We start from the raw sequence: 27904 nt of genomic DNA on the forward strand, positions 1-27904 counted from the left end.
AACAACAGGTGAATCTGTTCTTCCACAGCTTCTTCCATGGCATCCCCAAATGTTGATCACTGTATTTTGCTCACCACCACTTTTCTGGGTGACTCAATGACCTACAGAGGGTTGAGTCAGAGTAAGAAATTGGCAGGGTTTGCTACCAACTTTTTTTTACCAGCACTTGAGAAGAGACCAAGGTTTTAGGTACAGGATGAAGAACAAGGTTCAGCCTAACAGATAACAGACAAACAAATATGGGTGAGGATTCCTTCCCTGAAATATTGCAGCACTTCTGGGATGGATTTACCCAGCCCTATATAAAAGGATAACAGCTAGCAACTTTGAGACCTTCTGGTTTCTGTTGACCAGTTTGGATTTATGTATTGTCTCACATGACTATGTTCACAAAAGGAGTTGCATTTTTTGGACTACTATCATCCTTTTTCCTTGAATGATGATGGAGAACAGCTAGTAGAGGCTGTTCTGGAACTGCCCTGAATATTGATGCACCTCTGTCGTAGACATGAGCATATATTTTGTCATGATCATATATTTGTTGATTTTCATGTCTGGGGCTTCCTTATTTAGACAAAGGAAATATCTGGGGAAAAAAAAAAAGAAAAAAAAAAAAGAGCAAGAAAGGTCCTTGAAACAGTGTAGTCCTACAAAATGTGATCTGAAACTAAATTCCAAGCATTATGTGGGACTGTTTCCTGATTGCATTGCAAGTATGTTGACCTGTAAGCAGCAGATGAAGTGCTAAGGGAGTAGGAAATAACTTCTGCATCTGTCTGCCACTTCCATGAATGCTACGTATCTTAATATTTTAAGTATCTCCTGTGTCTCCACAGGGACCAGTGTATGGTGAGTGATTCAGGAAAGTCTTTAAACACTCTATGACTATTTCAACAACTTTTTATTGTTATTAATCCTAGATCTCATATAGCTAGCTAAGCCTCACCCAGAAAGCCTCACCCAACAGAGTTTATATGCGTTATTATACTTTGGAATGTTAAGTGTTTTAGATGCAGCCTCTGCTGGGAACTCTCATATAAAGAACAGGCTTTTTTCCACGAAACAAGCATACATTCAAAGCCCAGAAAAAAATTACCAAAACAAACAAACAAACCAACCCAATGAATTTGCACTAATTTATTTAGTGTCTTAACAGTTTGTGGTGTCATTTTTATAAGCTCTGAAAAGCAAATGCTGTCACTTACTGAGTGCCAGTTTTAAATGAGCCAAAATCAAGAGATCGAGTATCTGAAACACTTCAATGCTTTGTCCAATTTGTTAGATTCTACAATTCTGGCTTCTCTACTTCCGAACCGCTTCCAATGAACTGTGGATTTGAATATGAAAATATAAAACCATAGAAAGACTTTGAAGACTGAAAGACCTTCTGTGGTGTAACCAAGTGTTTGCTGGCTCAGTGCCTCCAAGAAGGATGACAATGAGAAGTAGAATAGCTGCTTTAAGTGTTTGTCAGCTCAGATGCCAACAGGTGTGTAATCCTGTTTTTACTCCTTCATACAATGTACATCATCCATTCTGTACCTGAAATCGTGCTAGGTAAAGAAACTGGAAAACAAGCTGAAAATTGCTGAATGTATCAGTGGCAAGCAGTGGAAGAAAAGTGCAAGTTTTATCAACGTGTTATCTATATTCTTTGAGAAGTGCTGGGGCTCTTCACTGTCTACAATGACCAACATATGACATTTGGGAAAGAAGGGCCTGCCTATCTTGTGGGACACCTGGGGACTTGACAGTCACAACTCTCCAACTATCCAAGCAAGGGAACAACTGTCTACACTCACAGAAAGGAACGTGTACTCACAGCACAAGGTGCTGCTCACTAATGCAAGTTCTATTCAAGCAAGTATTTAAATAGAAGCTATGACAATCTTAACAGAATATGTCCATTTTGTAAGTCCTGAGCTACTGGAAAACCTGGGCCGCTAGAATTGATGCTGAAGGAGCAAGAACCATGGGACAATACTGTAGTGCAGAGGAGCAGACTGGCCAAGCTTGCTGTGCAGTTCTAAGAACAATGTAGGTAAAAGCCTAGAGCCTTAGAGGTTTAATTTAACTGCAACTTACCATGTATTATGCTTACTTGGAGGTCATGTCTTCTGACAGCATACCTTGTCTGCATTCTAAATGTGGAGAAAAACTTATTCTTGTTATGTTATTTGCTTTCTTCTGGCTAATGCTAAAAAATGACTTCAGAGTCGTTAACCCATTCACTTTTCTGAAAAAGAAGTCATTGCTTACAAGATCTCCTTATGTATGCTCCCTTCCTGTGCACAAAACTTTGATCTTTTCTCAGATCTTAAAAGATCTTAAATCTTCCAAAGCCTTTTCAGATAAGCATGTTTTGCAAAATGAAACTTGTATACAGCTAATTCTTGACAAATCAGATGTCATGTTTTGCTCAGCCAAATGGTGTCTCTTGGATCATGGGGCATTTACAACATATTTTCAGCCACTCTGAGACATGCACTCCATACAGAAGCCTTAGCCTCTGTTATATACTAATAAAAACAAGAACTGAATGTTTACATATTTGCCCAGCTATATGTCTTTAGAAAGAAAACAAAAATTTCAGAAGTTCATCTATCATGCATATTCATAGATTATTCCTGGGTGTACTTGAATAAGCAAGCACTTTTCAATTTAAGCTACTGTGCTTTATGTAGCAACACTTGAAAGAACATTTCTAAAATGTTACCCATAGCACTTCTGTTTGTTGTATAAATAACAGATTGTAGAGTGTTATCAGATGAAGTAGGTTATAAATCTGAAAGTGAAGGAGCTGTTAGGATTTCACATTCAGATCTAGGTATTAAAACCAATATGCCTTCACTTCCTCAACCATGGCTGACATAAGGCATAAAAAATGAAGAGATGTGGCAGTCTTCAGTCAGTGCACATGCTACTTCATCAACATATAGTTTTATTTAGGATTCCTATATGATTTATTTGGCTATTCAATGAGGTGTGCATTTTCCAGGGATAATCCAAGTATGTAAATACATGTGCCCAGACGCTACGGGAGCATTTAAATAGGCTCATGGTGGGAGCTTTAGAAACTTGTGTAATAACATATTCTTGTGGTTTTGTGAGAGGAGCTGCCACAAACCTCTGACAAACTGCCAGCACAAATTCAGTCAGGTTGATATTCTCGTTTGATTGCCACAGCTGGCATTCTGACTGTTCCTTTGACATAAGGTAAGAACTGCAGGTATCAGCCAACGTCTTCAAGCAGAAGTTTGAGGTGAAGCTTTGTGAAGGGGCTTTGCTCCCTCAGGGAGCTTTGGGTAGTGTGAACGTCCCTTGCATTTCAGCGTGTTGCGCCTGAAGGCGCTCGTAAGCATAGTTTGCAGGCATGTCAAAGAGAGCAGACTGGTGCGTGGCAGGTGGAGGACTGTTCCCGGGTATACAGATCTTGTAACTGCTCTCACTGACCCTTCTGCCCTCTACTCTACAGTACATCTCAACCCTGGTAGCGTGCCCTGTTCCTGTTTTTCCCATCCTTGCCTGCTTTCTCCATTCCTACCTGCATGTCCCGTCCCTGACTTCCAACACCAACACTCAGAGTCCCATCCTGAAGACCGATCGCGCCTGCACTCCCTGTGCCCTCCCTCCGCACACCCCGCACTCCCTCCGGGACGCCCCGCTCCTGCCCTCTCGCCCCGTGGCAGCCTGCCGTACCCGCTCCATCCGTGTCCCGGAGGAGCTTCGGGGGAGGCGGCGGCGGCGGACGGGGGCGGACCGGAGGCGGCGGCGGCGGCTCCCCTCCTCCCTCCCCGCCGCCCGGCAGCGGAGGGCCGCGCCCCCGCGCACCTCCCTGCCCTGCGGGGCTCGGAGGCGCCGCGCACCCCGCATCGCTCGCAGAGGCTTTGAGGGGCGGCAGCGAGGCAGGCACGGAGCGGCGGAGCGGCGGAGCGGGCTGCCCCGGGAGAAGGATGGCCGCGGCGGCGGGGCAGCGCCGGGGAACAGCCGCACCCCTATTCGCCCTCGCCCTGGGGCTCCTCGCCGCCGCAGCGCAGGTAAGAGGGCTGACACTGCGGGACGGCAGCGCTGGGACGGGGCTTCCGCACCTGCGGCCGCCGGGATGTTCCGGTCTCCGGCCGGGGAGCGCTGTCCGGGCGAGGACGCGGTTTGTAGGACTGCGGCTGTTCGTCTCCTCCCGAGGCTGCAGGTAGCGCTTGCCGGCACTCGCAATTCATGCCTTGCGCGGAGGGTGGCAGAGACTCAGCCCCACAGCTGTGCTTTCCGGGCGGAGGTCCGCGGGAGCCGGCGCGAGGCTGGTTGTGCAGCCTGCTGGAAGGGAGAGTCGCCTTTGCCAAAGTTAGATACTACTAAGCTCCGCCGAGTGTCGGAAGAGTGGCTTTCATCCTCCCTCGGGGAGGAAGCGCTCTATAAGACGTATAAGGGAGTTCCCTGTGGCTGCGTTTCTCAAGCGGGTACTTCATTGTGGGTGCACAGTGCAGAACTGGGATGCGTCACCTCATTTATCCTGGATGCAGTTTACATCCTCTGACATGCTCTACAGGTAGTTTTCTTTACTTACTTATCGATTTGTTATTGCCCAGCTTTTATTTCTCCTACTGCAGCCAAAAGTAAAGAAGTAAATAAATAATAATAAAAAAATAGCCCCTCTGATGGTGCCCCATTCATCCTTCCAGAGACAGTAAATGAACTCACTTTCAGCTTTGTATGTGCCCTAAAGAAAAGCAAGTGTGAACATGGCTCTCCTAAATCACTCCCATTTGGTTTTGTTCTTAAAGTTTTAAAGTTTTAAGATGTAATTTAGGTAAGTGATAGCATGTTTGCAGTAAACATGATGGTCTTTATGTATTTAAGGCATTACCTAATTTTAATGCAGAGAAAACAAGGCAATGCTGAAGAAATATAAAAAACAAGTAGCGTACATGATCACTTGTAATAAACATTATTCTCTGTATAACTTTGGGCTGCTGATGAATGGGACATTTCTGTTTTTTTGGTTTTGTTGTTGTTGTTGTTGTTGTTGTTGTTTTTTTGGTACTCCTCCCCTGAACATCTGTAATATCTGTATGGTCATAAGGTGGTCAGCCCAGTAATTCTGAGTAAAGCCCCTAATTTCTTTTGATAGAAAAACTTTAATGCTGGATCTCTGCCGTCTGTTGCTAAATCCCTCCTGACCTCTGCAGAGGAGATGATTCACTGCAGTGCCAGTGGGTGGTGAGATGTGATATCTGTGCACACCTGTAGGCATGCAGTCAGAAGTTGATCACAATTCCCACTGGAACAGACATTGGCAAAAAGCTACTGGGTATGGTGGTAGCTCTGGTGTACCTCAGGAGTGCACAGGCTGGCACATGGAAAGCAGTTTCTAACAAGATCTGGTATCTGTTTCTGGTAGAGTCACTTGTGCCATAATAGCCATGGTTCTGCAATGGAAACCTCATCTGCCACCATCCCTGCCACCACTCTGTTCCCACATCTGAGGTTGAGCTCAACTCTGCTGGCACTCGATTCTGTCCTTGCTTACCTTGGCCCTGTGCACCTGCTTGCCTTCTTTTTTGCAAGCCGCTCCTCTTTGTGGGGAATTAAAATAGCTTCATGCTTTTTTTTTTTTTTCTTTTTTTTTTTTTTAACATGCAAATATGAAATATTCAGGCTTACTTTTGAAAAAGTATAGAGCAAGTGAGATGCAGTGCAGAGGTCTGAGAGCTGGAACAAAAAGGCAACTGAGTTTCCTTTGGCTTTTATGTTGGATGCTTAGCTGCATTAATTTCATTTTAGTTATTGAGATAGTGTTACTCTTGAAATAGCAGAATTTGGCACTGTGTCCTGCCTCCAGTCTCAAATTTACACAGTGATGGTGTGAATAAAATCAGTTGTCCTCATGGGCATTTCATACGGCCAAAAACATAATCAGCCCAGCAAGCCTCCTGTTGTTTTACTAGCACTTGTAATGCGAAATAGAAGATGAAGTAGGGATTGAAGTTACTCTTTACTAAGCACCCAGAGGCATGGGCATGTATCATAAAGAAGATACTGAGAATGGCTGTAATTCTGTAACACCTCATAGTACTAATCTAAATTTTAGATTAAGTTAGGATGAAAAATTAATATTTTTATGTACTCATGTGCTGTATATTGCGTATATTATGTACTAATCATGACCACAAATTTAGGTTTTGGACAATATTGATAAAACCTACAATGCTAAAAAGAAGCATAGTTACTAATTATTATTATTATTATTATTATTATTATTTTTTGAAGGAGGGTTGAACAGGGTCTTTAAATTAGGTGATATTGTTATTACTGTTTTATAAGGATTTCATGAACTAGACCAAGTTTGGTCTCTTAATTAGCAATAAGTAAGATATATTAGCAATTATAGGTCCAAACTCTATTTTCAAGTTGTAATTCGGTGCTAGCTTGCTGGAGTTGACCTGTGTTCATACTGCATTTCAGTTTCCTTATCTCTTTCTAAAGTATGGACTACCAACAACTTTAAAATTTTTAGAGTGGTCCTCACAGTGATTTTTAATTTTTATTTCCTGTTGCAATCCTGTTGAAGAGATTAGAGTGGATACTCCAACAAAAGTTCATAAACTGGCACTTTAATTGCATTGTGACATAACAGTTATTGTAGAAGACACAACTTTTAGCTCTGCTTAAGACTTCATGTATGAGCTCCATGGACGCATGCACACAATTTCACACTTATTAATCGACTTACTGTCCATAAGTTGTGTAAAGAAGTTGGAAGGCGATTGAATTTTCATGCTTACCTCCTTACTCCTAAACATTATGTGCCTCATATTTATCTTATTTTCTTATTCAAGCCATGTAGCTGATACATGCTCCCCTGTTTATTCATGCACAACATATATTACAATATGTGAGGGAATGAAGTGGAGGTATTTTTTACATTAGCAAGTAGATCACATGGAGATGAAAACCCTCTTCTATGTTATTTTCATAGAATCATGTTAGTATCATAGAATCATTTACATTGGAGAAGACTGTCACTGATTCCAACTGTTAGGGTTGGACATATGATGACATAAAAGTAAATTTTGTTTTCAGAACCTAATTTCATCTTTTTATCTGCTTAATGTGAATCCGGTGTGTCTGCATCCCACTGTCCAGAAAAGACTACAAATTTTTCTTATTTTGAATAAAGCCTGAAAGTAAGCTGTTCAAAGCTGCTGAAATAGAAACTTATATTTAATCAGTATATTCAAAGAGAAGAAAAAAAGAGCATTTTGTATTTGGAGGTCAATCTGCTTAAGCCTGGCAGCATTTTAGTTGAAACCATAGGAAAAAAAAATAAAAAAAAATGGAGAGATGAAGACAAATTATTAGAATGCAAGTATTAAATTTGTATGGTTCAATTAGTCTGCCAGTATTGAAATAGGAACATGATTCTATATGTTTCATGTAAAATCATTTTGAAAGTTATTTGTAACTATCAAAATAATATTTGTATTGTGATTTCTTTTTTCTTTTTTCTTTTTTTTTTTTTGTATTTTGGTGGTGTTATGACCACAATTATAACAAAATTATGGTTGAGTGCTGATAATACTAAATTTGAGTAGATCTGAAGACATTTCTTCTTTTTGTAAAATACTTGAAAAGACTTGTTCACTTTTGTGATTGGAATTGTCTTTTTAACTTTGTGGTAGAAATAGTAGTTTCTTGGTTATATTCACAGTTGAAGACCTTCATCATCAACTGTGATATCATTGAAGCTCCTGTCATTTTAAATTGCAAGACTCACTCCCTCATTCTGATTAAAATCACAGAATCATAGGCTGGTTGATGTTGGCAGGGACCTCTGATATCATCTGGTCCAACCTCTGCACAAGAAGGAATACCCAGAGCAGTTTACCAAGGACCATGTAAAAGCAGCTTCTATAGGTCTCCAAAGAGGAGACTCATAGACTCTTTGGGCAATATGTGCTAGGGCTCCATCAACTGCATAGTAAAGAGGTATCTGATCTTCAAATGGAAAATCCTGTGTTTCAGCTTGTGCTCTTTGCCTCCTGGCCTGCCACTGGACACCTCTGAAAGGAGCTTGGGGTCATTTTCTTCATTCTTCCTTTTAGTTGTTTGTACACGCTGACATGTGCAGACCCTGGTGTGTTCTCTTTCTAAGGCTGAAAGTCCCAACTCTCTCTGCCTTTCTTCACAGGAGAGGTGCTTCAGTTCCCTCATTGTATTTGGGACCTTTCCTGGACTCTTTCCAGTAGTTCTCTCTCTCTTGTACCTGGGAGCCCAAAACTGGACACAGCATTCCAGGTGTGGCCTTAGCAGTGGAGGATCACTGCTGGCAGCACTTTGCCTAATGCTGCCCAGGATATCATTTACCTTCTTTGCCAAAAGGACATTTTAGTAGTTTATCATTAGCTTGTTTTCTACCAGGACCACTAGATCCTTTTCTGCAAAGTTGTCTTTTCTGCAAAGCTGTGGAGTACTTACAGATTTGATGAAGAGAAGGCTAGCTTTTTACCATGTAAGACATCTGGCTTAAACCAAACATTTTGAGGAAAATTTCATGCAAAATTAAAGGGCTGTTTCTGAGAATTCAGAGTATGAAGGAAAATATTTGTCATTTAAAGCAATTTTAGTGGCCTTTCTTTCAAGAAGGCTTCAGCCTCCTTATCTTCTGCGGGGAGAAGGGTTTAAAATTTAGCAAGAGAAAGACGTTTAGCAAGACGTTTAGCAAGAGAAAGACATTGGAAACGTCTGTTGCTAATACTCTGAAAGTGAGATTACATTTGTCAAAGTTACAAGGCTCTGTATCTGCAGCTGAACAGAGATTTAAGACATCAGCATCTTTGCACATTTTAAAAGGCCATATATAAATACGTGCACATGTCAGGAAAAGTAAGATCTACTTCCTCCTCTTCTTTTTGCATCAGGCAAAGAAAAATTATTCACAAACTTATGTTACATTTGAATCCTGCAGTCATGTTTACATCTGGACACGTGCAAATTTAGGGTGGGCGAGGGAACTATAAGATCCAAATGGAGATCAAGCAATAGCTATAACAGACGAAGAGGTAAATATAGGAAATGAGAGCATACTAGCCCTGATCTGGTTGTATAACATCATATCAAGTCTCTGAAGATGTACTTTGCTGCTCTTTTATGTTACCCTAATAACCAAATCTTCTGTAATAGCTTTGTCCCCCTCAGGTTGAAAGGAAAACCTTTTATTACGTCTACCTGGTTAAAAATTCTGTCTCATTTGTATTTCAGATCTGTAGGACAAATTTCATGGAATTAGAAAAAAATTAATCATGTTTGTGAGTATTCCCAATAAAATTTGGTTGATAATGCAACCTTATAGTTAGGTATCACATGAAGCACTCATCATGAGTGAGTGACAGGAGAATTGATTGAAGAACATATCTTTTAAAAAAAATTGCAGGTGTAATTTTTAATAAACTACATTCAATTACTGTGATTACTGTGTTCCAAACTTGTGTCCCTGAAAATTATTTAATAAAAACATGATGTGAATTCAAATGAAGTTCTGCTCCTGCTTTGAAGTTCACACTGTGCACAAAGTGAACAGTGCTAGGACTTCATAGAAGCACTGAAATATGTAAATTGTTGCTCCTAGCTGCTCCAGAGATTGAGGAATTTTCTGTGATTATTGGATGCTAATATTAGTAGCATTGAAAGTCTTGGTTAGAAATCATGTATTTTCCTTAAACTCTGCTTGACATGAAAAAAAGCAAAAAAAGAGGAGCCTATGTCCATTTAACGTCCTTTCTCTGCAATTAGCACTTCAAGACATTTATTCTCCACTGCCTTCTTAAAAGTATTTTTTCCCTACAAAATATAACCATACATGCCTTAGCAGTATTCCAAAAGATGATCAAACAAGATAAAGTCTGATAATGAGATGATGTATGGCAAATAGAAAATAACATCATTAGCTTGACTTAGTAAACCAAGTATGCTTTGTATGCTTCTGTTCCGTATTTTAAATCCTTTCATAGCAGTTCAAATACACTGGTACATCTTTTCTGATCACAAGTCTGCAGTGTGCCCAGGGGCCAAGAAGCCTGATGACAGCCTGGTTTGTATGAGAAACACAGTGGCCAACAGGACTAGGGAGGTGATTGTTTTGGTACTTGGCTTGGTGATCTTAAGGATCTTTTCCAACTAAAGCTATGGTGTTCTGATTTTGCTATCATCTTATTGTGTACCATAAGGTTCTTTGTACCTCAAGCATTCAATTGTGTCCCAGCTGCAAACAAGATATTTTCATTTTATTAAGAAACATAACCACAGTGTAACGTGTCCTTTAGAAGAGCTGGTGAATAATGTCACGTGTTTCTGAGTCATGGCCCTAGCAAATTTTGTTCAACTCTTTAAACTCTTCTCAATCTTAAAGATAGTTGTTTTGTGTGCCTTTTTAGAAAAATGCGCAGTCACTGTAATTTTTGGATGTGTGCATGCAAAGAAAATTAACAAGAGAGGAAGAAATGGAAAGAATAGAGACAGTTTAGTACATTTGGGGAAACATAAGGCAGAGCTTAATAAATAAATATGTGTGTGTATTAATAACAAATATATTAAGTAGTTGCATATATGAAGTATGTACCATGGAGTGAAGTGTGGGAGGAATAGATCACTTATTTTGTTTGACACACAGTTATACTTTCTAAAAATTGAAGGAAGAAAAGGAAGGACAAAAATAAAAGGAATTCCATCATTTGTAATAAATGTATAGAGGAACTCGGATCATAACAATTACTTCTGATCCTACAGCAGTGGACAAGAACCACTACTATGTAACTATTAAGAGCCAAAAACTAGTCTTGTATTACTGCATATTTTCTTTTTATTAATTAATTAATTTATTTATTTTAAAAGGAAATCAAAAGGAACCAGAATCAGTCCCAAGGAAATGGTTGACCAACTCTGTGCCTGGAGATAAGAGAGAGAATTAAGGGAAAGGAAGAATCCCCTTTGGTTGAGATGGATTTGTTTAGGGATTATCTAGGAAAACTTGACACACACAAATCTATGGGCCCCAGTGGGATATGCCCACAAATTCTAAGGGAATGGGCAGAAGCAATTACCAAACTACACTGTAATCTATATAGAACAGGAGAGGTTCATGAAGACTGCAGGAAAGTTAATGTCATTCCAGTCCTCGCAAAGGGCAAGAAGTAGGATCTAGGGAACTACAGGCCAATCATCTTCCCCAATGTCTTTGGGAACTTGATGCAGTAAGTAACTCTGGATGTCATCTTCAAGCAAGTGGAAAAAAAGAATATTATCGGGAGTAGTCATGGATTCATGAAGGAGAAATTGTGCTTGACCAATCTAGTAGCCTTTTCGGATGTCAAGACTGGCTAAATAGATGAAGGCAGTGCAGTTGTTATCTACTTTGATTTCAGTGTTTTCAGCTTTTGACACTCTTCCATAACATCCTCATTGGTATGCTTAGAAAATGTACACTAGGGAGGAATCAGTACTGTTTAGTGACTGACCTGCTGGAAGGGAGCTCTGTGGAGAAGGACCCAGGTATTCTTGTGGATGGCAGGTTGCCCATGAGCCAGCAGTTTCCAAGAAGGCCAGTGATATCCTGGAATGCATTAAAAAGAATGTTCTCAGCAAGAATCCCTCTGCTCTACCCTTGTAGGGCCACATCAGGAGTACTGTGCCCAATTCTGGGCTCCCCAGTTCAAGAAAGAGAGGGAGCTACTGCAGAGTGTTTAGTTGAGGGCTGCAAATATGATTAGGCATCTGGAATATTTCCCTTAAGAGCAAAGGTTGAGAATCTGAGACTGTTAAGTCTGGAGAAGGGAAAATTGGATCAAAAGGATCTTATCAACACTTACAAATATCTAAAGGGTGATTATCAAGAGAGTGGGTCCAGGATCTTTTCAGTTGTACCCAATGTCAAGAGAACGGGCAATGGGCACAAACTGGAACACAGGAAGTTCTGTAAAAATCTGAGGAAAAAATTCTTTACTTTGAGGGTGACAAAGCATACTGTTTCATCTGTAATTTGTACAGTGGCTTTTCAAGTTCTGTTTATTGGAAGACTGCTGTCAAACCGCAAACTCCTGAAATTTACTTGGATTTAAATAGATCCTATGTGGAAAGGCTGAAAGAGCTGGGGCTGTTTGGCTTGCAGAAGAGAAGGCTGCGAGGTGACCTGACAGCGACCTTTCAGTATCTAAAAGGGAGCTGCAGGAAAGAAGGGGACAGACTCTTTAGCAGGGTATGACAAGAGCAAATGATTTTAGACTCAAAGAGGGGAGATTTAGATTGGATATAAGGAACAAAGTCTTCACCAGTGAGGGTGGTGAAGTGCTGGAACACATTGCCCAGGTTTTTTAGGCCAGAATGGATGGGGTTCTGAGCAACTTGATCTAACTAAGGGTGTCCAATGCATGGGAGTAGGATGAGATGACTCTTAAATGTCCTTTCCAACTCTGAGGATTCTGTAAGTCTATGACTCTATGATTCTAAACTGTCTAGGAGTTTCTGTGTTTTACCTCAATTAATTGAAAGCAGTGGCTTGTTCTGGAGGTTAGTGGTTATCAAATTTTGAATCAAACCTTTTATTTTTTTATTGTTATTACTACTTTTATGAAATGCTTTTCAGGTATTGGTCAGCATTATATTTAATTATTTGTCTGCAAATACATTTTTGTATAAACTCTTGTGCTTAGGGGTAACCTCTATGAGATACCAACTAACCTTCACTGAATCTTTGTAATGAAGCTGAAAACGGTGAAAGAGTGATCAGAACCTTTGCCTTTCATTGTAATATCTATATTGGTATTTAGGTTCATACTGAAGTTCATTTCAGGAGCAAGCGAGTTCTGTGTTCACTTTTTAGATTCCATACTTTGATGTTACAGCTTATTGTCCTATTGCCTAAGGATTTTCATTTTCTAACGAAATGTGCACTTACCCTGTAGTGTCTGACAATGTAAAGCTGTTAGTACAGTCTTGCACATGTAAACTGTATACGTGTTTATGGTGAGTTACTACAGTTAGAAGTCACAAAAATAAATCCCTTCAACATTTGAATGCAATTTGCCTTCATTCACCTACAGGGCAAGCACACACAGGCTAGACAGAAGATGTCTCATTGGGTCAGTCTGTATATGAATAATGCTCTAAAAGATGTCTGTAATTTGAAGTAGGCAAACATAAGCAATATAAGAAATGCAGGTTCCATACCTTCAGGAAATAACTCAGTTTTTTGGTTAACCTAGAAACTTGTGCTGCAAAAACATTTTTAGGACAGAAAAATGCTTCTGTCCTCTGCATCTTGTATTCATTCTTTGATAATTTTGGAAGCAGCGTCAGAACATTGTTATGATGTTTTGCATTTTGAAGTAAATGAGCATACTACTATTCAAAACTACAGTGTAGGTTTTTTGCATCAAAGACAAGGAAACTTCTTTATCTTTGCATTGTTTGGGTTATTCAATTTTCCTGATTTGGATCAGTTTAAAAAAAGTTGTGATGTTTTTAACATAGACATCTTCAATAGCATATGTAACACATCTTTCCTGAGCAAACAGTGAGCATCACTATAAGAAGGTTGTAGTGTAGACAGGATTTTTTATTTGACAATCACCTTCTTCATTGAGGCTGAGCATAGGGTTTATCTGCCTGCCTGTAACTTCTATTATGATTCTGAGACCAAACTGAATCATCTTATTTTCAAGACTAAGGAATCTGCAAGGCACTGAACAGTCACACAACGAAGATCTCTTTTTTATTTTATTGCCTGTTTTTTTTTTTTTTTTTTTTTTTTTTTTTGCCAGAAAGGATACATAACGGAAACAGAAAACAGGAAAATTGGATGCTTGTTAGCCACTGTGAGGAAAAAAACAGCAAAATATGTCAGACAGGCAGTCATTTCTACAGTTCCCTTCACTGATATACCTTACTGGGGGACAGAAAGCCAAAAAGTGATGTAGCTATTATTTTAGATAGATAGTATAAAAATGGCTGAACCTTGATTGTGGATAAATGGCCCTAGGTAAAATGGTACTAGATGCATTAATGACTAGGAGCTGCACAAATTAATTACAGTTGTTACTAAATGACAGTTTCAGGAATGAGTTTTAAAATTATAGATGAGCATTTTCAAAGAAAATGTCTACTCACCAAAAGAAAATTCTTCTTAGTGACAAATGATTTTTAATGTTTTTGTTCTCATAATGACTTCTGAGTATTGAAGTGTAGTTCTTATTTACTGCATCCATATTGAGCAGGTTTATTATGAACAAATATATTACAACTCTCAGTTATGCCATGTAAATGACATCAGACCTCATCAGACATGAGAATACAGAAGGCAACCTAAGATCTCATAAAAATAATTTGAAATGTTATATGAGACGAAAGATAGAAACCACGTAGCAAAATCACATATTGTGAAGGTTCTGTTTTAAAGGGGATAGTCCTCTGTATATGGATCTATTCTTGATATAACTTGGCACTGCATCAAGACCGTGTCTATACTAGGAGACAGGTGTATTTTTAAAAAATGTTTGAAACCCTTATGTAAGTACTTTGTGTTAGTGATTTGGAAATAAATGCTGCTGACATTAGATTTTGAAGTGAGTATTTTTGAAAGCTTCTGTGTTCCCTATACCAAGCTGAAGCAGACTGTTTTCATTTTAAACACAAGTTGATTTAGACAGCTCCAAGCAAATCTTCAGAGCTGGTCTGTGTCTGCTTTTCTATAGAGCAAATTTTGGCTTTGCAACCCTAAGGGCTTGAGTATCCTAATGTCTACTCAAAGTTTGAGCCAGACTGAAAAAAAGTGAAGAAGAGTAAGTATGTAGTTTGCTATGAAAGTAGTATCTCCTATTTATTTCCATAGAAACAAAAACAAAGAGCAAATAACACTTTTGACTTGCGCTTTTCTGGATACAGCAGTTTCTCAGCTGCAAAACACTTTTTCAACATAGTCACTACCAGTAGCTATTCATTTTCACCAGCAGTGAACAGGAGCTTGCATGCTGTGCTCGTAACAGTCTGCAACAGTGGAGGTGATCCACTGTCACTATCACTGCTGCTGAAATGCAGCACTCACTGCCTCATTGTGCTCACATCCTCTGCTTGGTCTATATAAATTCTCAGCAAGCATTGATGGATGTCAGTGAGTGCCATCATTTCTTCATGGAGGAATTAAATTCTGCCTCTTTGCTTCACGCACGCTTCTATTTCAGATGTCATTGTGACAGACTATTCCTCTACTACCATGTGCCACACAGCAACAGAGTATAACAGAATACTGGTGGGAAGGCTCAGCCTCTACTGCCATACCACCAACATCTACATCTGATGTCATGGACCAACATGATAAAATAGTAGGCATTACTTTCGGAGTAGCCCTTATATAAAGTGCTCGCTGGGCTTTTTATAAAAGTGTTTTTAGAATTTTTTCAAGCTTTTGCAATATCCTTAGATTTCAACTGTGACAGAACATGTTCTGAAACAGTGATCAGAAGCTAACGAAGAAATGTCACACTTCACAGAGTCCCTTCAAGCATCTGATCTACCAAAGTAGTTTATTGAGCTGTTTAGAAAAAAACACAGGTTAGTATGTTGTTAATCAGGAACCCATATGATCCAAAATTATTTAATCATGTAATAGTGATTTTAAGATTGTGGCTGATATGATTATCTGACTTCTGTGTTGATACATATTAAACTGCTAGCTGTTGTATTTCGTTTTGACATATTTTTTGGCAAAGACATCTTGGGATTAATGTGGGAGTTAAAATATTTTTATAACTTATGAAAGCAACCTTAGAACTCTTTTTGTGCAATTGCATCACATACAGAGAGGATGAATTGCAATTAAAGAAGAAGGGGAGATCTAAATTTCCATCCATTTTGTTGTCTTTTAATATCTTCAAGGCTCTAATCTGTCCAGTAGAAAAAATAAGGACATATTATATATGAGAAGGGAGTATTACAGAAATTTACTTCTCAAAATACCTATATTTAATACTGAGTTATAAAGCTGTCATGCAGCTAAAAGTTGACATTTGCATGTTTCATCCCTCCAACTTGCTATACGTACACCTTGCATTCATGGTAGCTGCCTATTTAATCCTTCAGCTTTTTTGTGACTACATATGAAATGAAGTTTTGTCATTGTTAACTCAAATTGGAACACATTAATAATTTTTTTTTAATTCTGTGATTTTTCTCTTAACTAATACAAAAAGACAAAAAAAAAAAATAAAAAGAACTCAGTTAAGATATCTTGTGCACTTAGTTTTTATGTTCACTGTGTCTGTTCACAATCGTATCTTGCTGGATAGGCATGTGGAATTTTAGGAAGTTTAAAGTATAATACAATAGCAGGAATATAATTTGTAATCACTTTTGAATTTCAACTCTCTCTCTATTCTTTTTAGAAGAAAATTATTTGTTCTCTTGCAGTATTGAATTCTATTTCTGAAAAAAACTCGAGTAACCCCTCAGTGGCAAAGTTAACAACAAAAGAAAATGGTACATTAGTTGTACAAGTTGGTCCCAGATAATACAATAAAAAGGAGCCTTAAAGTTGCTCTGAATTTTTGCTTCTGAATTGAAGTTGTGAAATTAAAATAGATTTAATTCTGTGTTAATTTATGATGTGAGTATTGGTAATTGCTCTTCCAGGAATACATCTTCTGTTTGGTCCTATCATGAAGAGAGAAGTGGACAGGGCCCACCAAATTGTATCTATTGGAACTGTTGTTATTCATCCATATAAATCTTCTTCCTCATGTTTCCTTACCTCTTGTAATTACTGAGTAAAAAAACCAGCACTTTTCCAAGTATTTGATTCAACTTCTTTGATTTTATAAGATTTTTGAAGCCTCTAAAGGGGATTGTGATATGATATTGCAAAGCCCTGTTTGAAAGGGCAAGTATCTTGAAGCCAAAGGAAGCCAATCAGACAAGCTCTTCCTCTATTCCTCAGTATTCTTAATAGTAGCTGGGGAAATGAGCAGAAGACTCTTATTTTGCACCAGAACTCCCATCCACATCGCTGTATGTAGTTATTGTTTTATTTCATGGTAGAAAAATGAGACATTGCAAAAAACCTTCATGCAGGTGTCACTTGCTTCTACCTTAGCTTTCTTGCCTCAGTGAGTCTTCTGCACCTTAGAAGATTAACTTATTTCATTTGATGTAGAGGAAAGAGGTATGGCTATTTTTCACTCCCTGTTACTGCAGTATAACCAGTTGATAGAGCAGGAATTGAAATTTCTTCTTATGAAGAAACAAAGTTTTGCTAATCAAATTTTTAGGTACCAAAAATGCATTGAATATGTCTTGAAAAAGTCTACATGTTTGAGTGAACACTTAATTTTCAACATAGTCACCATTAGCTATGCATTTCTGCCAGCCATAAAAAGGGGACTGCATGCTGCACTGGTAACAATCTGCCACAGTGTAAGTGAGTCACTGTTTCACAGCTTCTGTGATGGCATTTTTGCTATGAAAATGTTGCCTGTGCAGTTCATCTTTCATCATCCCAAACAAAAGTCAAAAAGTGCCAAACCTGAATTATATGGTGGACGTATTAGGACATTCCAGCCATCACTGGCAGTGTACTCCATGATCTTCAAACTGGTATGGAGCTTGATGTTATTGTGTTGCAAGAGAAAACTTGTCTTCTCTGATGTGACTATGAGTTGGTCTTCAGCTCAGTCAATGCCATGATAAGCAGTCAGAGTTGGTAGTTTGTCTGGATTCCAGAAAATCCCAAAAGATTACCCCTTTCCTATCCCCAAAGACAGTCCACATCACTTTACCCACTGATGGCTTTGTCTTGAACTTCTTCAGTGATGAATTTCCAACTTGCCACTCCATGGACTGTTGTTGTTGTCCAGCTCATAGCAGTGACACCATGTCTCATCACCCATAATGATGTGGTCCTGCCACCTTCAGCCTCCTGACAAACTTACACATGGTGTTCTTTCTGTTTGTCTGTGAGCATTCGTGGGACTCACTCAGCATGATCTCAGCAATATTCCAACTTTGATACCATTGCTTCCAATGTACTGCAGCCAATATTCAACTCCGTACACTGTTTCCTGGTCGTAATCTGCTAGTTCTTGTGGATGAGCTGATTGAGATGCTCTTTATTTTATGGTGCAACAGCGGTGCATGGCCATGTGGATATCTTTCATGTTGCTGTCACCAGTGCTGGAAGGCAACACTCATGTTTGGTCTCCATAAAGGTTCAGCAAGTGTCGATGGAGATCAGTGGGTGCCATTTTTTCCACATGAAAGAATTCAGTGATGCCCCTTTGCTTAAGATGAATTCCCATGTCAGATTCCATTATGTCAGAGTGTCTCTTTGCTGCCATCTGTCACGTAGCAGCAACGTACAACAGAATACTGGTAGAAAAGTTCAGCCTCTGCTGCCGTACCAAATCTGCCTCTGATGTTGTGGGCCAGTATAATAAAACAGGAGGAATAACTTTTGGAGCAGCTGCTGTGTACTTACTTGAATTATACAAAAATGTAATATCTCTGCATTTTGAACAGAGTTCTCTTAAATACACAGAAGTGAGCTTGGGTAAATATAGTATGGAAGAGAGTAGCAGAGATTATTATGCAATAACAGATACAATAAAAGTAAGTGTGATTCTATGAGAATATATCTACTCCTGTCAGATCTTACTGCAGCTGAATTCTGTACACGGCATATGAAAAAAATTTTTGTTTCTCCAAGTGGTTCATCTTCAATGAATTTGCAAAAGGGAAACATTTTCCATTTTTCACTTGATGAGTACAATGGTGCAATATATTTATAATTTGCTGCAAGTTATTTCTTTTGGCTTTGTTTCAAGATTATTTTGAAGAAGCTTAAGAACTCTTGAGATTTTTGAGTTTCTGAGCTGATTTTTAATGATTTGACGTGTTCCTTTTTTCTGCTGTTTGGTTTACCCAGGATATCTGATTTTCTTGTTATTTTCTGAAGATAGATAGTAACATAGCATGAAAGCCTTTCAAAACCACTGTTCTTCAAGAGTAAGGGTCCACATATATTTTTTATTTTGCAAAGTTGGATGCTCTAAAATGTAAATGAAAATCAGCTGGGAATAGATCAGATACGAGTAAATAGATTAATGATAAGGTGATATCTTCTGTGTATTATTCTAAGTTTGTCTTGTAACTGTTCAGGAGTATAGATAGATAGGAATATTGCACATGTAGGAGTTCATTTTAAAGAAAATAAGCTTGTCTTCATTGTACACATATTTCCATCTGTTCTTTACAAGCTGCATTTGTATTTGCATTCATAGTGGATTCCTTCTATAGGACTCAAAGATTTACAAATGTTACTTGTGGTAACATCTGTTACCTACAAGAAACGCACTTTGTAGTAGATATATCTATTGCAGAATTTGTTTTCATTTCAGTGAAAGGATATTAATGAATGACAAGTTATAAGTTTGTTTTATAAGCCGATATACCCTGTCCTACAAGGTAAACCATTCAGTTGTATAAAGTTACAGGGCTCCGGCTGGTTCTGGGCTACCTCAGGAAAATACTCACTGAAGTAAAACAGTAGAATAAGGAATGACAATAACTTATCTAAGAAGGAAGAAATGATGCTTACAGGTAATTAAATGCGGCATCCAATCTGCAGATTAATATAGAGAGGAAGAAATGAACTCCTGGTTATTTTATTAAGGATAATAGAGTCTTAAATTCATTGTCAGCATAAGGACAAAGCCTTCATGGTCTCAAAGCAATGGAATGACCATGATCAACTTAAGGTGATTATACTTCACCGACCTGAATAAAAAGTAGGCTGTAAGAAGGAACGGATTTGTTAAGCATGCTGAAAATGAAATGTCTTCTATTTTTAGGTTCCTTTTTTATCAGTAATTAAAGAACATTTTGGAGGGCACACTGATAATTGAAAGAGTATGTTGTTAACAGAAATGTTAGTGATTGAGAATGCTATGAAGATGAAGAGCTGAAGAGACCTGATAGAATGGGCTGATAATGTCAGGGGTTCAAAAAAAATGATCTTTTTTCAGTTGGCACATAATTTCTCAGGCAGTATTTCTCCACTAATAAAGATGTAATGAAAGCAAACTTATCAGACAGATTATTTGGCAGCCGAAATTAAACTGTTGATCTAATCTGAGTGGATTTTGCCTCTAATTTATGAGGAACCAGATGAAATTAATTTATTATTTTTTCTTCTAGAGATAAAGTTGTCCTTGAACACAAAGGTGCCTAGTTATTTTGAAAATTTAAGTTAACCACAAAAACAACAAAAAGTCTTTAAATTCTTTTACTTACTGACAACGTTGCTGAAATATAGACAAATTATATGCCAGATACAAAGAATAGTCTGTAAGTTTCCTATTAAGGGAAAATTTTCCTTGTATTCAATAGATATATTAGCATTCATCAACTTAAAATTGTTCTTGAAAGCTCAGGATTCAAAGATTTCCATGTGTGTTTGTGTTTGATAAAGAGGAGAGAGAGGCAAACAACTACTTACGTAGTAGGGAAAGTCAGTTATCTGTTTGAACTGATTACTTGATTTTGGGGGTAATGGGATGAGATACTCTGCTCACTCTGTCATTTTTAGGTCAGCGGGACAGTTCTTCAAGCAGTATATCCTGCAACAAGGAGACAGAGTTGGTATGCACTATTTAGAAAAGGATACAAGTGCCAGTGCAAGTTGGAGGTGACAGAGAGGAAGTGGATTCGAGCTACCCGCAAGGAAGAAAATAATAAAAGCAATGTAATGGAAAAAGAGTACAGTATATATATTTAAATTTCAAAGAAAAGAGGCAGGTATATTCTTCTTCTCATAAACTTAAACTGATACCATATTTATGATTTTCCTCTCAATTTAATATTTTTTTTTGCCTGCCTCGTGAACAAGAGAGCCTTCTGTATTATCATTTTCTGTGTCAGGAAGAGGAGGCCCTTTTGACAGCAAGACAGGAAAACCAATTGCTGACTACTTAAACACTGGTGAATAGAGAAACATGAGAACACAAGCTAGACATTAGAGCTACATCCTACTAGCATTTTCGTTTGAGCTGTGAACTAGAGCCTCTTAAACCCCATTTACCTCCCCATTTTTCTTCCAGCTCCCATGCAAGTCTGCATGCAGAGCTTGATATTCTCATAGATCCTGCTACAAGATTTCTCTGAGTTCTTGAAACTCTAACATTTCCTAGGTACACTCTCTATACAACTTTCCCAGATGTAAAACAGAGAAGATTTATATATTCTTTTGTTTTCTATCCTGTTGGTTGATTTCAAGTAGACTTTTCTGTGTTCTTCATGCAGTACACAATATAACTTGACACAGTTTTTCAGAAACCAGTGTGATTTAAATAGCAGCTATGAAAACCACAGGCTCTAGTGGCAGACCCTTTGATAGTTGCATTCTTGCTTGCTGAATGTTTTTGGATTGCATGATTAACACCCAAAAATTATTTTTAAAATGGTTGAAGTTAGACCTTTGCACATCAAGTACCAAATTTACAGTTAGGATCTACTAGATATTTTTTTTTCTTACTTGTAATAAGATTATTATTATGTAATAAGTTACCTCCCTAAAGTCTGTGTCATGTAGAGAATCAGTCATGAACAAGTGTCTTCTAAACTTCTTTGCAGTGCTCTTTGCTTTGCATTCCCTCCTTAGTCATGGCATCCTGCTTTAACCATAACTAGAACTGCTGATAAATATGTTTTAAAAGGGTAAAATCATGCTCTGGAAAGCATTTTCTACAACAGCATTAGAAAGAAATTCACTTTTTCTTATATTCTGCTTTAATGTTTTTGTCAACATATTCATGGAATCATAGAATCGCAAGATTGCAAAGCACCTACAAGATCATCTACTACCATCCTCCCATCACCATTACTATCCACTAACCTACTAAACCATTTCTCATAGCACCTCATTCAGATGCCTCTTGAACACCACCAAGGATGGCGACTCCACCACATCCTTGGGCAGGTTATTTACTTCTAGCATATTTGGCAACAGAAGCCAAAGGACTATCAGTACTATCAGGGGTTGGAAGTGGGTGATCTTTAAGGTCTCTTCCAACTCAAGTCATTCTGTGATTCTGTGATAGTGTGCATTTATTCTTGATTGCTGTAATAAATTGTATTGTTTTTCTTCTGTTTGAGAATTATGAGAAATAAGAAAGGAAATAAAATTAAATAGTCATTTGATGTAAATTCCCAATTAGAGTGTGTAGTTACTGTTTTGAAACAGATTCCATATATATGGTGTACTCTTCACAGCATGCCATGACTTTTGTTTCACCACTACCAATTACAAACTCTTGTAAAAGCAGGAATATAGCAAGATTAGTGATGGTCCAGTTGGAAAATATTGTTTTTGTTTTTGCAAGGAAGAAAAGATCCTGAAAATAAGAAAAGAAATAGTTCTGAGGAAGCTGTGAAAACAGAAAAGAGGATGATCCTGTATTTTCAGTTAAAGCATCTCCATAGGAACATTTGCAAGCAGGCACAGGAACCTTTTTTTATACAAGCCTTTAACTAAACATTAGTTTGTTCTACTGCAGATTTTAGAACTATACTTCTATTGGTTAACAGTTCAGCAGTTAATTCTTATTTTTAAAGGTTAATACTGTCATTCACTTGTCTTTGTGTAATTGCTATAATTGTTAAATTTTGCATGGACACGCACCTTTTCTCATGCTTCCTCTCCTACAAGTACAATGGCAAAAATGAACTGTTTTCCCCACAGTTGTATTCCACGTCTTGCTGACAGCAAATTTAAATACAAAGATTTAATGATATTAATTGTGCATAAACAGTGATATTAGAAACATGACTTGATTTCTCCATAACCTTGAACAACAGAATAATATGCTAGTTATCTCCAGAATCTTGTAAGAATTTTTTACATCCTCTCTTGATAGAGGAGTTTTTCCCTTCCCCTGCTTCCCCACCTGCATTCTTCTGAACATTTGCTGTGGCTCAAAGGATGTTGAGCTGCATGTGCAAGTGTTGCTGTTTACGTGACAACTTGTGCTTGGTTGTGTCACTTTGCTGTACTCCTAAACCATTTGCTAGAGTTTTAGGTCAGCAGCACTGTACTGTTTCAGGGTCATCTGAGAAGTTTCATTTAACAAATTCTTTGTTGTGAGGGTGCCAATGTATTCATTTTTTTCCTGTAAAGTGCACTGCCTTGTGACCTCTTCTGTACAAAAGAGATGTGTCTAACCATCATCTCTGGTGGCTTCTTTGTTATTCGTGTGTAGTAAAGCACGCTATGGAGCTTCCTGAAATTGGTGTCTTCTGTGACATTAATGAACCAAGCAACTGTCCAGCCCTGTTCAAAAAAGTAGCCCCAGTTGGCTCTCTTCTGTTCCACATTAATTGTTTTCCATAAATAATTTGTTATCTGCTGTTTTAATATCCATTATATTGGGGATTAAAGTATACAGCATGTAGTCTGTAACAAAGGAAACATATGTATGACTACAAATGATAGGAGCAGGGAAGAGAAATGTGATGTTAGAAGAGTGTTGGTACAGTAGATTTGTACAGTAGATTTGTGAAACACAAACAGAAAATCCAGGACAGAAAACAAGAGGGGAAAAATGATACTGTGTGACTTGTGGGTTTTGTTCTGTTTTCAATTTTTTTTTTCCTGATTTGGTGTTTCTGAGGAAAAATATATGAGGGTGTTGTTAAGACCAGTCAGTATGTAGCGTCCTTTCGCAGAGTGTTCCTTCAAATAACTTACATGGGACATGTAGTTAGGAGTGAAGGAGATGGTCAAAATACAGCTCAATGCTGTTTTAATTATCTTAATTTCACTTTCTTTCTTATTGAGACCATAGCGTTTTACCCAAAGGGACTGTAGCTAGACAGTGAAATTTAAAATTTAGCTGTGGAAGAAACCAACAAAAAATTGTTTACCTACAATTACCCAGTAGCAGTATTATTGCTCAAAACCAATGCTATTTTCTCCTTACAGAAGTCACAACATTTCCACGTAATACAAGAAATGTTTTCTATTGAACAATGCTGTTGTTTGAACCAGAAGAGGATGTGGCAGACTCCCTAACCTGGGGTTTTAGTCAAAATCATCTTAAAGCCAAAAGCCACAGGCAGATCCCAGACACCCGGGTGATCAAAGGAGAGCAGGATTCCTCAGGGGCTCTGGGACAAGGCTGGGTTTGGGAGCCAGCTGGATCCCATGGTGTTTCTTTACAGCTCCTTCTCCCCTACCTTGGAAATTGAATCGTATAATATGCACCTTATTGCAGATCTTTTGTGGCTCACATTACTTATCTCATAGAACTGGAGTAGCCACTATATATAATTTTTTTTGTAATTAGAAAATACATGATGATTGGTCATACATTAAATGGTGGATGGCATGATGGCTACATTCATTTCCTGAGCAATGTCTGCTATGTGTTCTGTGGTCTTATTTGTTAGAAATCAGCACAGCAGCCATATTTTTCAAGTGAAATTAAAAATAATAATAATAAAAAAATGCACACCCTTTATAATAACACTTTAAAAGAATGTACATATATTTGTGTAAATTCATAAATTCATATATATATATATATAATGTATTTGCACATGTTTGCAGATGCAGATAAAGATGAGTCTGAAGGATTGTTTTTACACAAATATGCCTACTTTAGGAGAACTACCCATTTTATTTCTGTTAAAAACATATTGATGCTGAAACAAATACGAAATAAAGCCTAGCTGTAAAATGAAATATGCATTTTTCATTATAGATTTTAGATACAATCTTTTGGCTCCTTACTGGTGGCTGGGAAGAAGTAATAACATAATTAATCATCATTTAAAAACTGTTAAACCACCTCCTGTTTTTAAAGTGTTAAACTTGCCAAACACTGTGTAAGTACTCATTTAAAAATGGCTAATAATATGATAGCTAGGAGTCACTTTCATGGAGACTTATGAGTGAAGTAAGGAAATGCAAATATATTTGAAAAGTGATCAGTCATGCTTCTAACTGGTTTGTTAGAGACAATATACAAGTCTAATGTTTTTTTCTTTAATATATTAGAGAGGCAGTCTCTAAGGAGTTATATCAAGATTATTTAGTTTTCACATATCTCATACTCTAAAAATAATAAGGATGTTAAATTAATGGAGGATAAAATAATTCTCATAATAGTGGATTTTCCTGAGTTTGTTTGACATGTGTTCTTGATCACTCATTTTGAAGAATCTGAAAGCCACTCCCGATCCTCATATGAACTAAATGCAGTCTAAATAGAAAATATTCTTGCAATTGATATATCAAAATAAAATGATAGCAGAACTGATAGAAAAAGGCCTATGATGGTTAGAAACTGCCAGATCTCAGCTGAAAATCACTCCAGTGGAGTGTAAAGTGAGGTGAGAGAGGATAGTGCTACAAATAGCCCACATGTCAATACTTTCCACATTTTTGTGGAGAATCCAGTGAGCCATAAGATAGCTTGATGAGGAATGCCTTTGGTCTAGATAAAATAGTGAAGAAGTGCTATTTAATACCCTCATATTTGTGTTCTAGTCTGTTTCTTGACAGAGGTGGATTAAAGGCTTTTCAATAAGATCTCCTCCAGTGCTTTTCCAATGCAAGCAAATTATATTTCTTCACAGGTTGTCATAAAGATACAGTACAATGGATTTGTTCAAGAACCAGGTGTGGAAGCAGTGCCACTGTTTGACTTTTCCCTTTGACATATTACTGGAACTGAAGACTTGTCTGGGGCAAACATTACTTCATAACATCAGCATAACTGGAAAGATTATTTAAAAAAAAAAAAAAAAAAAAAAGCAATGTGTTAAAATATGAAAAAGAGTATTGTTTCTTCCACCCACAGAATCCATAATATGTCCCTTGCTGTAGCACAGATTGTTTGCCTGATAGTAGCTTATTTCACTATTTTGTATATGGAAAGATTTGATTTTTGCCAAACGAAACACATATGGATATCTCAAACCATTTGAATGAACAATTTCTCCTTCTGTGATGACAGAGATTCTTATTTGCCAGACTTGTGGAAGGTTAACAAGATGGTCATGATGTCATTCTGTGCACAAGCTTGCTTCTTTCTTCCTGTTTTTTCAGGCCTAACTACCTGTGGGCTACCAGGGAGCTAGTAGCAGGCTACTTTTAAAATAATTTCTGTAATAACGCCTGGTAAGAAGAGACCTACCAGCTGCAAGATCCCTCACAGTTGAGTTCACCCAGCAATCTGCTTTCAATTTTCTCACAAGCATTCCTAGTTTTGCTTTTCAGCCATTGGGAACTTTATGGACCTGTTTTCCTTTTCCTCTCTGGAACAAATGTCAGCAGTCAAGATCCATAAACTCACTGTTGGAAAGTGAAAACAAAGTGCTGACTCAGCCATAGGCAGTTAGAACTAGGTTGCTCCCATAACAGGTTTACAGAGAAATAGCTGCTATGATAGTTGAAACGGTTCTGTAAGTTTGTCTTTTATTGAAATTTCCATATGGGCACATGGAATCAAGCTTTTGCATCATGGTTTGAATCACATAGGCTGCACAAAGAGTTTTGGGACAATGGTATGGTGACACTTGTTGAGCTAACTTGTGTGAATTTGAATCTGTATTGTCTGGTGTTAGTCACTGTGGCAGTGCTCACTTTTGAACTGAACTCCGCAGACGTAACTATAACTGATAAGTGCTAGCAAAGAGTGAGTGCTTGTATTTTTTTTGATTTTGCAGTCAAAACTGTTCTTCACTTTTAGAGAACTTTGTCTCTGAATTCTGTCAATTTACATCATTTCTGCAGTGAGAAAAAAATCTAGCAAACAAAACAGGCTTTGTTAGACTTTTCAAATTTTCCACCATAGGCAGTTATCTAGTTAACATGCGGATTGTACTATGAATGATCACAATGTGGCTATGCTGTAAGCCACTCTAGGGATTCTGCTGCTGTGATCAATCACAGGACCATTTGCTCTAGGGCCATGTGTTATTGTTTATAATATATACTATTTATGCTTCATAAAACTCCCTTATCACTCCTTATTTCATAAAATCAATTCATTGAAAAAAAGAGCCAAAAGATTCATCATTTCTATAGTAAAATATCTGACTTCACCTGCCAGAAGTAGCCAAATTGATTTTTAACGTCTGTTAATGATTTAACTTTCTCTTTCTACTGACGTCAGTGGAAGGGTGTTACCCCTCCCAGTCCTCAGTGAAAGGGTCAGTTTACAGAAATGTCTCTGCATTTATATATCCATAATGTACAGTACACTTCAATTGCTTACCTGTAAAATGTCGAAGAATTATTCAGAACCTAAATAATAAGATAATTAAAAATTCTGAATGTGGTGCTGAGCAATAGATAACAGGGGAAAGTTCCTTAGTATTTCAAATTTCAAATATGAGATTTACTTTTCTTCTTTTATTTATGCTGGTTATTTAAAGTGATATATCACTGATTTTCCTACTTATCAATACTTCTGGTTGCCATTCAGAGATATTCACATCTAGCACTGATTAATTTAAGCTCTACCAGAGAGATGAGAAAGAGATGCTTGGGCACTGATGAATCCAAATCTGTTTCTCCCACACTTCATTTGGAAGCTGTCACTGATAATAATTTACAAAGTTTTCTGATTGGGTTCTTTGTTGTTGAAGAAGCAAGCTGTTTCCTAGAATAATCATGGAATGGAAGTCATTCACTCTCCTTGATTCTCTTCCAGAAGAAAAATTTCTTAGGTTCCCTGTTCTGTCAGTAAAACACAGGTTTGTAGTATGTGAATTGTTTTCTGAAGTTGCCCTCAGTCCACAGAATCATGGAATCACAGAATCACAGAACCAAGGTTGGAAAAGACTTACAAGATCATGCAGTCCAACA

At 37.8% G+C, this 27904-nt stretch overlaps 1 protein-coding gene across 1 annotated transcript in view; it reads left to right on the plus strand.

Moving 5' to 3' along the window:
- The first annotated feature begins 3936 nt into the window (after nt 1-3936).
- ADAMTSL1 (ADAMTS like 1) overlaps nt 3937-27904 on the plus strand; it is a 405621-nt gene continuing 381653 nt past the window's right edge. Inside the window, exon 1 of the mRNA XM_048931906.1 lies at nt 3937-4037. Within this exon, the coding sequence (XP_048787863.1) occupies nt 3954-4037 (84 nt within the window). The 5' untranslated portion in view covers nt 3937-3953. The remainder of the gene's footprint in view (nt 4038-27904) is intronic.

This window comes from Lagopus muta, chromosome Z, assembly GCF_023343835.1.
Source record: "Lagopus muta isolate bLagMut1 chromosome Z, bLagMut1 primary, whole genome shotgun sequence".
NCBI lineage: Eukaryota > Metazoa > Chordata > Aves > Galliformes > Phasianidae > Lagopus > Lagopus muta.